This window comes from Leptidea sinapis, chromosome 17, assembly GCF_905404315.1.
Source record: "Leptidea sinapis chromosome 17, ilLepSina1.1, whole genome shotgun sequence".
NCBI lineage: Eukaryota > Metazoa > Arthropoda > Insecta > Lepidoptera > Pieridae > Leptidea > Leptidea sinapis.
Genome location: NC_066281.1, coordinates 590,847 through 603,708, shown reverse-complemented (window position 1 = coordinate 603,708; position 12,862 = coordinate 590,847). Strand labels below are relative to the sequence as shown.

General features: G+C 33.0%; 1 protein-coding gene across 1 annotated transcript in view; it reads right to left on the bottom strand.

Annotated features, from left to right (window-relative positions):
* LOC126969106 (uncharacterized) overlaps positions 1-12,862 on the bottom strand; it is a 49,870-nt gene that overhangs the window by 14,486 nt on the left and 22,522 nt on the right. Inside the window, exon 4 of the mRNA XM_050814412.1 lies at positions 6,681-6,860. Coding sequence (XP_050670369.1) covers positions 6,681-6,860 — 180 coding nt within the window. The remainder of the gene's footprint in view (positions 1-6,680; positions 6,861-12,862) is intronic.

Below are 12,862 nucleotides of genomic sequence, written 5' to 3'. Positions count from 1 at the left end.
TGAATACAAAGTTTATTTGTAACCCCTTAAATGTATTTACTTTTAGAAGCAATCTTAACTGAAAATTTAAAAGATCAAATAGGTTAACAATATTATTTATTATAATCTATAAATACATAATGCTGGCTAGGCTATATTTTGGGAGGCTTAAAACGAATGATAAAAATGTTATTAATCTTAACCTACCTTCTGTATCCAAGTAAAGTAGGAACAACTCAACCAATAGCCTAAATCCATGCAGTTATAACACATAAAAATATCATCAAAATCTATGTCTTGTGGGAAACAATAAATGTCCTCATCAAATTAGTTTATAATGGGTTTAGTAAAGTGGGCATGAATCATGATGCAGAGTGCAGGAGTCGGAGGAAACAGATATACAAGTTCTCTGACCTCGCAAAATACTGATTCACCAAAGAAGTATTTTGCGATAACTCTGATGTGCGACACATCATGCAGACAAACAAAATACAGAACGCCCACAGTTACAAAAAACTAATAAGTAACAACAATATTTTATGATATGAATGATATATAATTATAAACGTACTAAAGCTGGTAATATATATGTAATTGCATGTGTGGAATCAAATCAATATTCACAATCTCTATGCTACGAATTAATTCAATCTTAATTAACAGATAACTGTATGATATGTTGGCTACAGTGTCAATAATTAACGATTAATGGGACTTGATTCAATTAACGTTTATGTCAAACTGACATTGACAAATAAATTACAATTTTAATCAATGTCGTTCTATACATAAGAACGTCATTGATTTTAATAGAAGAAGAATTTTAAAAGACATTGGATATGCTGGCAAGTAAACTGATCGTAAAAAGAAAGAACAAAAGCTCTAAATTTGAAACAAAAAAAGAATGATTAAGCCATCGTTTTTTACGGTAGCTAGTAATCTAGAGTTAACTAGATTAAGGTGCAAATAGACTTGAAGGTTCACTTAGATCAGAATATCGAGCACTCACCGTTTCGAATTTGTCGAACTGAAAAATGAACAGAGTTCAGCATTATGCCGATCATAGCTTAGGACATTTTCACGATAACACGATAGCATTATTCACAAAGAATCATACCACCATCTCGATGTGTGACGATCCTCCACAGTGCGGTTTTCAAGGATCTTTCTTCCACGTACAACCAAGCTGTGGAATGAGCTTCCTTGTGCGGTGTTTCTAAGACAATGCGACATTCAAGGGTACCTTCGAAAAAGCGCGTACACTTTTCTAAATGGCCGGCAAAGCTCCCGTGATTCCTCTGGTGTTGCAAGGGAATATGGGTAGCGGTGATCATTTAACATCAGATGACCCGTACGCTCGTTGGTACTCATCTTCCATAAAAAAAGATGTCAAACTTAACGGTTACGTGTGCTGAATTATGCTTGTGGACTTAATTAATTAATTAAAGAAGAAAAAAGAAGATGGTGGCATCATATCGGCAACAAACTAGGAATCTCCTATTTATTTTCTATTAGCTTCACTTCACCAGAATTCTCATTACAATCAAACGCTTCAGCCTACAGCAATTTGAAATATTTATTAGAATATTTGAAAGTAATATCTTCTCTTCATTCAACAAAGTATAACGATAACAGCTGTTAGAAGAGACCCATTGGCTATATTAAATTGCTATCTCCGGTAATGTAAAACCTTATACGGAAAATACACCTTAGTTAAATAAGATTCTTTGAAGGATTCATCGAAATTAAACTTTAACATTTCAAAAATAAAGTTCAATATCCTACACAAACTGTTACGAAGTTTAGTATCAATAGACCTCGGAATCCTCTTTTGTGAAAAATATCTCAATAACACGGTCATTAATTTTACCTGAGAATCTAAGTTGTTGACTGAAAAATATTGTTTGGACAACCATTTATACCGTACTGTATTATTTTTGTTCTACATACAAGCAGTAGTTGATGTAGTTGGACGTATTTACCAACGAGCATAGCAATCTGACAGTTGCTTTTGTATAAAATTTGAAGGGTTTTATGTTTTATCCGGCGAATTCTGCACAAAAATGTAATGAAATTAAATGAGTGAATAGATAAAATCTCACGCTGGTGTATGTGCATTGTATTAAAGTGATAACTTCTTTTGGGAGCGTAAACCGCTTCGTAACGTAACGCGTTACGGCTACTGTCTGTCTGGCTTCCCTTTCTCTCACGTATACGGCAGCGGTAGGCAAGTTCGTGCTCTCTCACTCTAATCAATGGTTACTTTTATAGTATAAAATAATCATACATCCACAAAATTCTAATGTACATTTAATAATAAAAATATATATTTTGTAACCAATAATTATAATTACATAACCATTCCTCACATTATCACATTAATAAACAGCATGAATAAATAAAATAAAAAATCAAAATATGTCCTATTTAATAAAATTAAAATAAAAATATTTTTAAACTCGCTTTCCAATTTAATCTTTTAGTTTCTTTTATTTTTGTACTATTTTTGGATGGTCACTTCTAAGACCTATAACAAAAGGAACCGTGTTGTCTACAGCTACTGTCAACAAGTCGACTTGGTAGGTACCTACTGAAAATCAGTGTTGGAAATCATTTCCAAAAATACTGAGTGGGTGTCCTTTTCATGACGCTGTATTTTTTATTTGTTAATTTAACTATGTATATGTTTTGTGATGTCATGAATAAATGCATACTTTACTTTACTTTACTTTACTTTTACTTTACTAATATCACCTAAGCTTTTCTCAAGTAAAACAAGTTGAATATTAAATAGTTCAACTTAGATTGGTTTAAGGTATCACTTCTGTCGGGAGTCCCGGGACGCACACGTTTTCTTTAAAGAATAGTTCCCCTATAATCATCTACGGGTCATCTGATGTTAAGTGATCACCGCAGCCTATACTCTTTTTTTTACACCAGACGAATCACAAGAGCGTTGCCTTATAAAGTGGTGAATAAACATTCATATGAATTAGAAAATCAAAACATACTATTGTTACGTGGCGGGCGAGAATTGAACCGGGGATCAACGGTTAGCGCTACCGACGTGTTTCTGCCGTGAAGCAGTAATGTGTAAGCATTATTGTTTTCGGTCCGAAGGGCGCCATAGGTAGTGAAATTACCGGCACTGCATTGTAATGGGCAGGGCGTATCAATTACATAAGAAAAAAATTGTCTGACTTCGTCGTCGTTGTGTTCTTTGTTATTTTACAATCGCACTACAAACTGAAAAGTCACTATTTGGAAGGGGTGCCTCCTGGCGCAGGGTACCACAGGCGAGTCAACAAATTTAAAAAAGGAGTTACTCTTGATAAAGCTCCGAAATAAATATAAGCGAGGGATCATTCGATTCATAATGACCTCTAGAAAAATTTATCGAAAGTATGAAGAAAAGTAAAGCACATAAAAAAATTGCAAATTGTTATTAACAATTTAAAGAATTTTATGGCTAGGCGGAGCCCCATTTTCGCCGCTGAATTAAAACTATAACAAATATAGATAGTATTCCGGGAGTCGGGACTTTTATTTGGATATTGTCTCCTTTTAATGATCTTCAACAGTCCTTTCTTTGATTAACGCGAGTGTTACACATTTAAATAAAACACTTTGAAATGATTAGAATTCGTGTAATTATAACTGTGTTTTTAAATTATATTTCATCTGTAGTCCCCCTGAAAACAAGATCTGGAAATGTCTTAAAACATCGGGTTCTAAAATAAAAATGTAACACGTAAAAATCTAATGTAAAAACATAGTTACAATTACACGCGTTTTAATCCTTTAAAAGTGTTTTATTTAAATTGTTAATGCTTGCAAGTAACATATCTAAGCATATGCGAAGACATGTATAATTGTGGTTTTTTATTGTATATTATATTGTTCGTTTTTCCAAATAAAGTAAAATAAATTAGTGCTAATAGATTCTTTCGAAAATTTGGATATTTTTTTAGAATCTTATCAATAATTTTTAACTTGTTGGCTAGCCAACTAGGGCGACATTATGTCACAGGTACCCTAAACGCGTAACTCGAAGCGCTTCTGTAATTCCTCTGGTTTTGCCGTGGAAAAGAATGTGGGCGTCGGTGATTACTTAACATCAGACGACATAATCTACGTAGTACATACATAAATACATAAATAAACATTTCTCACAAATTTAACATGAACTCCCAACATATTACATAACTATTGACTTTGCAGAGGCCAAACCTTCTTTCGTCAAACTGTTGAACGAACAAATAAACTTTACAACTATAAAGGAATAAAATATATACGGTGCAATTCGCCTTTCACAAACGTTATGCCTGTTTGCACTTTGGCTTCATTTTAAAAATGAAATTCATTCAATAGCAAAATGGCTTCATTTTAACCGATTTAAATAAAGGAGGAGGTTGTCAATTCATCGGTATTTTTTTTTATGTTTGTTACCTCAGTTATAATCTACATAATTACTAAAATTATCACAGTGTTTGTCGCTATACTCCTCGAACACACCGACGTCCAGAAAAAAGATTTATTAATGTTATTATTTGCTAGTTAAACAGAATAATTGTTATTGAAATATATTTTATGTATCTTACAGATTTTTTGAATTGATATAAGTGCACTCATATTAACCTGTAAGTGCGACGGAAATGAAAAAAAAAACAATTACGGCCTTACAAATAAAATTGGCATAAAGTTATACCTGAGCATAATCCAAGAATATGCTAAATGTTTACAAATAGACATTCTACATATTCTTGGTTTGTTCTCAGGTATAACTTTATACCAAGTTTATTTTTGGGGCTGTTAGAGTTTTGGGAAAAATGCTTTTTTTGAAATATTGAGTTTAGAGCGATATAAGCCGTGCAATAATGAAAAGTTAAACTCTTATGTCATCAGACAACAGCAACAAAATATTTCATAAAGTAAATATATGAACAAATCTACCGATACTTAACTATCTGTACTCACGTAGTTTCTAGCTTTTCAAAAGCTCTCGACGTGTTACTCACACTAATGGCTAAACAAATTTATCTTAGCGCATATGTCTATTTGTATGTATAATATGAACTAACACCTTCATATTTGCACTCCATAGATATAACATTTCATTTAGTTATGTTGCAAATAACTTCAAATAACTTTTTACTTATATGTTCTGTTCAAATAACTTTTAACTTATACCATTTTCTTTACATGAAATAATATTTTTTTGGGCGTAATATAAACTTGTAAAAGGCATAAAAGGCATTTATTTTCTCAAAATTGATTCCTTTAGAATTCTTTTTGATGTCATTTCTTATACTAGTAGATACTACTACCGCTTCGGAAACAAATGGCGCTCTGAGAGAGAAGAAGCGGCGCATAAACTCTCCCAGCATTCTTTTTTTTGCGCTCTTTTCAATAAAAATGTACAATATTGTACAGTCATTTCTATCGCTATAAAATAATCAAAATATAAAATGATTCCAGATAATGTAATAACTTAATTTCTTCTCAATATTTAAAATATTTATTAAAATGTGTCTGTGTAAAGTTTACTTTAGCATAAATCACTTCATAAATGATAACACATGTTGGAATGGCATGGTTGTCTCATTAAGCATAAAGTAATTAATGTGAAATGTGTGTGTTTTGTTTATAAACGACATTGTTTTTTATTTCATTTGTTAATACTCCACACAATATTTATATGCCAATGACTTAAAAATAACTTAAACAATTTCTTCGCCAAGTGATTCGTTTCTACTCCAGAACTTGTGTACTGCAGCTATCTAACAATAAAATCTTGCAATAAATTGAAATTTAAATTGAACATCATCTGGACCGAAGCGTTTGAAAATACAACAAAATATATCTGAACTATTTCTATGTGCTGCTGTTTTTTTATTGACAATAAGGGACGAGGTGAGCAATACGTCCAGCTGATGATAATTGATACGCCCTGCCCATTACAATGCAGTGCCGCTCGGGAGTCTTGAGAAACCCATAAATTCTAAGCAGCGCTGCAATTACACTCGTCACCTTGAGACATAAGATGTTAATAGTATTTACTTTGAGTGAGTGTTACACATTTAAATAAAACAATTTTAAAGGATTAAAACGCGTGTAATTGTAACATTAGATGTTTGCACAAAGTTACATTTTTATTTTAGTTAACCCGACGGTTCAAGACCTTTCCAGATCTCGTTTTCAGGGGGACTGCAGATGAAGTGAGTCAAATATAGTATTTGTCATAGTTGTCATTTTGAAGTTTAGCGCTATTTATTTCCTCGGAGGTGGTATTTGCTGTACAGCAACGACTGCTTACTAGCTACGGCGCCTTTCAGACCGAAACACAATAATGCTTACACATAGTAATGTGTAGGCCTAGTGAAGCAGTAGCTTCACGGCAGAAAAAGGCGCCGTTTTGGTACCCATAATCTAGCAGGCATTCTGTGCTTCTTCAGGCTTCTTTGAGCCTCCAACTGGTAAATGCCCTTAGTTAGTCGCCTCTTACGACATCCTTGGGCCTGGGACTTCCCTAATTTGTTGATGCCCCAGGGAAGCACAGGGCATGTTTCATTGTGCTCGGTTTCAGGGGTCCCTACCGTGGCACCGCATATAATACGAAGACTTGGAAGTAGCGCAAAAAGTAGAATTTGGCAGAATTAGTTAGAATCAATAAAAAAACTAATTTTATTTCAAAATATTACCTTGATCAAACATGATGATTTCTACCGTTGAATCCAAGCGAATATTTTTGACGTGAACACATTCCTCTCCTTGACCAGTGTTGGAAGAGCAGATGGATTCCGGAGGAATGCCTGCTCCTTGTGTCAGAAGAGGAGAAGCGGGGTATGTGAAGCGGTGACCATCAGTATGACCCCAACTCTCTGCAACAAAGATTATGAAAAAAACTTTACAATGGAGACCTGACTTCAAATATTTATTATAAGATATAATTATATATAAACTTTATGTCTAAGAAAGTAATTTGTGATAATAATTATAATGTGACAACAGCTTGTGCAGCGGCGGAAACTGTCGAAAAACTAAAGCGGGGGCAAAATATGTATCATTCGGTGATGGATAGATATTTATTTCACCTGGGGTGGAGGCCAGCTCAAATCAATGTCATTTTATTCATGTAGGTCAAGGAAATGACACTTATGAATGTCAAAAGTTTACTTTTCTTTTATACATTTACCGCCATTTCATAAAGGGTTGAGCTTTAATGGGAAGAAGTGGCAAGAAACTCTTTGCCACTCTTTTAAATCAATATTTACACCTTCACCGTTTTACAAATCGTTTCAGTTACATTATATGTAAAGTGATGCAACAAAATACTCAAACGTCGTAGTATACTCTACGGCTTACACGAGTAAGTTAATAAAAACAAGAGTAATTGAAGTGACTCAAGATCTGTCTCTGTCTGAAGATAATATTGGCCCTGCAGAAAGCTTAAGTTGCCAACTTCATGGGCACCTTACCTACTGACTGTGACCATAATGATATATCTATATGTTATATTTGTTTAATAGTTAATTTAAGTTTTATTTTTTTAAGTTTATTTTATTAATAAGTATATAAATATAATGTAGAATAATAATACGCGGAGAATGTACAAAGTAATATCTTCACGCCTCAGTAGGAGTACTGGTAGCCCAAGCGCTGGCAGCTATTTCAATCAACGGATCAGCCAAGCTATCCAACGTGGAAACACTTCCCAGTAACGATAGTTTTAACTAAATATAATCATAGTGTTGTTAATATAGTTATAAAGGTTGAATAATTATAACTGTATATTAATATAATCTGTAATATTCAACAAGGAATAAGATGTACACTATATGTAAAATGAAAAGAAATATACTTAAAGTAAATGAACATTGGCAAAGATATTGAGATACTCGTGGCGCACCCCACATTATAAATCGCAGAACTATTCGCCAAGTGTAATATAGCGAAGATGGATTCCAAGTCATACAAACCACCAACGCATAATTTATAAAATTGGGTCTATCACTAGCCATATATTTAAGAAAGGTCTTTCAAGAAATGTCTTAAAGACAAAAGGACCATCCCGGTCCGCCTGTCGTTAACGCGAAAAGCTTGCTGTTTTATATAGCGCAATGTTTAGAGAAAGACAAAGCGAAAAGAGAGACGTAGCGCACGAATGCTCGGTAGACATTCGGTAACGGAACCCACTCGTAGAAAGCGGGGAAGGAAATACGGGTTTTAAATAAGCCTAACAAGTTTGTAAAATATTTTTTTTGTTATTTAGATTTTTCATTACATGCTACTTACTGAATACATAATCAATATTTTGTATATTATCTCTCCAAAATTGTATTTTTTTTCTTTCGTAGAACCGAGATTTCCTATATACTGTGTATAAGATATCATTTAATTCTAAATTCTAATAACTTCTTGTTTTTTTTTCATGTTGTGTCAACGTCAACAATGTCATGTTCATTAATTGTCTGAATAAGAATAATAACTTGGCCTGTCTAAAGAAACATCTAAAAACCATCTTCGGACAGAGCAACCGCGGTTGACTCTTGATGAGTGCACGCGAATTAAGTTCTATTGACAAAACATTTTGGCACGCTTCTGACCAGCAAGCTATTTCGTAATTATTCACGGTATTAAGATCAGTCGCGGGATACACCGCAAGTGCGTTCTCTTGTATTCGTTTCCATGATTTACAAAATCGCACGGTCACACCACAGCGGTTTAGAAGTAGTACGGCCTAAGGCCTAAGATGATTATGAAATGAAATGAAATGAAAAATGTTTATTTTGAAACGTATAGTATACATAGATATACAATTAACTTAAAATAATAACTTACAAAGGCGAAAAACAACAATCAAACAGAGTCTGAAAGAATACCACCTATACATTACAAAAATGGTGTCAGATTTTATTTATTTTGAGTTAGATTGGTATGATTGTCAGAGTTAAGGGGTAACATACATAAATAACTAACAGAATAAAATACCAGATGCAAGAGAGAGTGCTTGAATTCGTTCACACATAATGAATTATACAGTCAGTCCATAGAACGTCTAGTGGTTCAAAGTAACGGAGATCGACCGACCAGATCAAAATCTGCTATGGGCGGCCCCGTGTATACTAAATGATCTCTACCAAAGAAAGTGGCGAAAGATTTTAAGATGCGTTACATCTTCCCCTTCTTCTTGACAACCATGACCACTCTCACGAGAGCGCATCGATTGAAAAGAAGAAATACATATACACACAATAGTAAATCTACAATAGTAACAGAAGACTTTTTATTAAGACAATATAGTATTAGTGGTTAATTATATTTAATAAGTAATACACTGAAGCCTTGAGGGATAAGTCGCGGGTGCTCGCTCATACATAATTCATATTACTCGCTGTAAGATATATTACATATTCACCAACTGGATACCTGACGTTTCTCTACAACCGTTCAACTTTCTTCTGAGCAAAATGCGATTAGGTAGAACCGTTGACTCTCTAGAGGTCTAGACGGAGCCCCTGGTTCGATCCTCGCCCGCCACGTACTAATGTCTTCTCGGGTTTCAATTTCGTATGTACGTATAGAGTCAGTATGTATATATATATAAAGAGTACGGTCCGCGGTGATTACATACGATCAGGTGGCCTGGCGTGCTTATCTTCCTCGTCCATAAAGAAATATACAACCAACTGTCGCTATGAGATGGATACTGGTATAATCAAACTTTTTATAGATGAAAAATTAAAGGTCAAAGAACAAGAGGCCAATTACAAGTTCATACAAATGTTATGACAGAATCATTATATTAGATTATTTAATCTAATATAATGATTCTGTATATTTGTACATATCTGTTACATACCACCAATGATATTCAATACATAAAGAACGTCATTGCATACCACTTTTATTACCAAAAAATATGGCAAAACGTCGCCTAGCATTAGCTGGATTTTCAAAATAAGTAGAAATCGCTGTAAGGATACTAAACTTAATTAATGTATTGTAAAATAATAAGTGTGATGTCATGTCTGGATGAATTCGGCTGCTGATATCAAACCAAACATCTCTGAGCTATCCACGTGATAAATGCAGTAAACGATGCAAAGAGTACCCACATCTCTACGCTCGCCAAAGACTTCTATTTTTATAAAAAATAAATATTTACAATAGCTTTGGTGTGGCCATAGAGTAAAAACAATATTGTAAGTTTTACGTTGAGCAAATAGATATTCCGGAACAGAGTGTTGGTTTAACTAACATTGCTCGCAGGAAACTGCAAAAGCAAAACAGAATAATTCTGCACTCCACTCGCGTTCAACAAAACTTTGTCACAATATTATCAAGTTTCGACATTAAAATATACCGCAAAATGGCATCGAAGTGAAAAGATAAACGGAACGTTTGAATAACTACGGCTTAGTACTTTTATAACTTGATTTATACTATATTTTGTGAGTGTCCTATTTTTTAAGAGCAATTTGGCACCAACTTCAAAAAACTACACAGAATTTGCATTTTTAGTTGGCTGTTTTAAAATATTTTTGTATTTCCTAAGAAGTTTTTAATTAAAAATAATTATAACTCTCCTTAAATACTACTATTACGCACTTGTACGGTCTTATATGGCCTTCTTGGATACCTTTAGTATCAAATATCGCAACTTTCAACAAGCCCGCCATATTTAAACATTAATTCACAGCCACGTGCGATAGTAAACTTTGTTTGTCAATATTAATGCAATAAATGATGTTAGTTGTCGGGATGTTCACTGCAATTATAATTAGTTTGTTTATTGTGTTAATAGAGTTTAGAAATTAGTTTTTCCGCTTTGCATCAAAAGTTTGTAAATTACTTTATGTATCGCGTTTAATAAAGACGTTATCAAAGGATTTTATTTATTTAGTTCAGTGTCACGACTACAAGGTTCGGAAAACACGAGAATAATTTCGCAAATAAAATTCTTTGACGTAGAAGCTATAAACCCTATCGGCCTTACAAAGAAACTTGGTTTAAAGTTATAACTGAGAACTAACCAAGAATATACAAAATGCTTACCAAGAGACATTTTGCTTATGATTGTTTTAATCGGACGTATAACGTTTCTCGCGTTTATTTACAATGCTGCCATTCGGAAATTTCAGAATTATCATCATATTGACTAAAGTTCTGAACAACCTGTATCAAGTTTTGTTAACTTTTACATACTTGTAATGAAATCGTTGAAGTATCGTGTCTGTATACTATGTCTGGGTTGCATAAACTAACTTTAACAATAACAAACATGTTAAAGTACCGGTTATGCAAAAAATTAATTGCTCGATTTGACAATTTTTAGGTGACGTCATAACTTTAACTGCTAACCGTGTACGGACGTGTACGTCCAATCTTCGTCAGTTAAAGCAATAGATTTATCTATCATTATCATTTTTTAACATTAACTATTGTTAATGTTAAATAGCTCAATGTTCCTTTTCTGTTTCCTGTCAAAAATTTCATAATTATAAATATTCGATTTTGACTTGATATCTCACTTTTTAACTTTAACATTTCCAAGGAATACGACGGTTCAACACTTAATCCTTAACTATAACAGTTTATATGATGCAAACCAGCATTGAAATTTTATCAAATTTACTGGTTGTACTTATGTTAACGAGGTCAAAAAGTATTTTCTAGGTCTGATCGTTTGTGCACGCTTACATTATCATAAAAGGCTAAACCGATTTGTATTTGAAGAATAATTTTAGTAAAGTTAATAATAGTTCTATAAGAAAGTGTTCGTCGAAGATATTATCTTCTGCGTCTTTCAAATTGCAAATAATAGTACTTATTAGTTATTACTCGATGTAATGTAATGGAATGACGTGCAATTTGTTCGACACATTCAATAGTAATTGAGTAATTTTCTATACTTGTAAAAGCCATAGCCTTTTATTCGATATTTAATGACAACTTATATAAATTATTCTGATGGACAAGGTAGAGGGAAGGAGACGCACTGAGCAAGGAAGAAAATTTGGCTGAGCAAGGAAGGAAATTTGGCTGAGCAAGGAAGGAAATTTGGCTACGTAACATACGGGAGTACACCGAGAATTTCTCTATCAAACAAAAACTAAAAGAAGAATAAATGATATTCAAATTCCATATCTACAGAAATTAAAAAGCAAAATGTCTTCTTTTACTTATGCTCTTTACCAACTAAAACGCGTAACAGATTTCAAATCTGCCCTTGCTGCTAATTATGCATATGCACATTCTAGATTATCATATTGAATATTAATATGAGGAAACTGTAGTGAAATAAAAGATATATTTATTCAACAGAAAAAATGTATCAGAATTTTAGAAAATATTCAGCAGATAGATTCATGTAGACCATATTTTATTAAACACAAAATTTTAACTCTTACTTCAATTTACATCCTAGAAGCATGTAAATTTGTTAAAAAACATTCGGACTTAGGCTCAACACTACCAAATAACAAGAGAAATAATAGAAATTTAAACAAATTAAAAATTCCCCAAACAAGTATGTCATTAGTGTCATCGAGCCCTCACCACATGGCAATAAAAATTTATAATCACATTCCAAACGATATCAAAAATAAAGAGGATCCTTCTCTATTTAAAAGACATCTTAAATTTTGTTTAGTTTCAAAATGCTTCTACGATTTACCCGAATTTTTTAATAACACTTAGTGTGAGAATTAGTTACAATATAGTATAAGAATGTATAAAATGTATAAGAGTTATTTATTTTATGTATAACATTGCTGTGCCCTTGCAGGGCGACACATATTGTCTACCCATTAATGTACCAACCACGCTACTGTAAAATGTGACTTGCAATAAAATATTTTGATTTTGATTTTGAAAATCA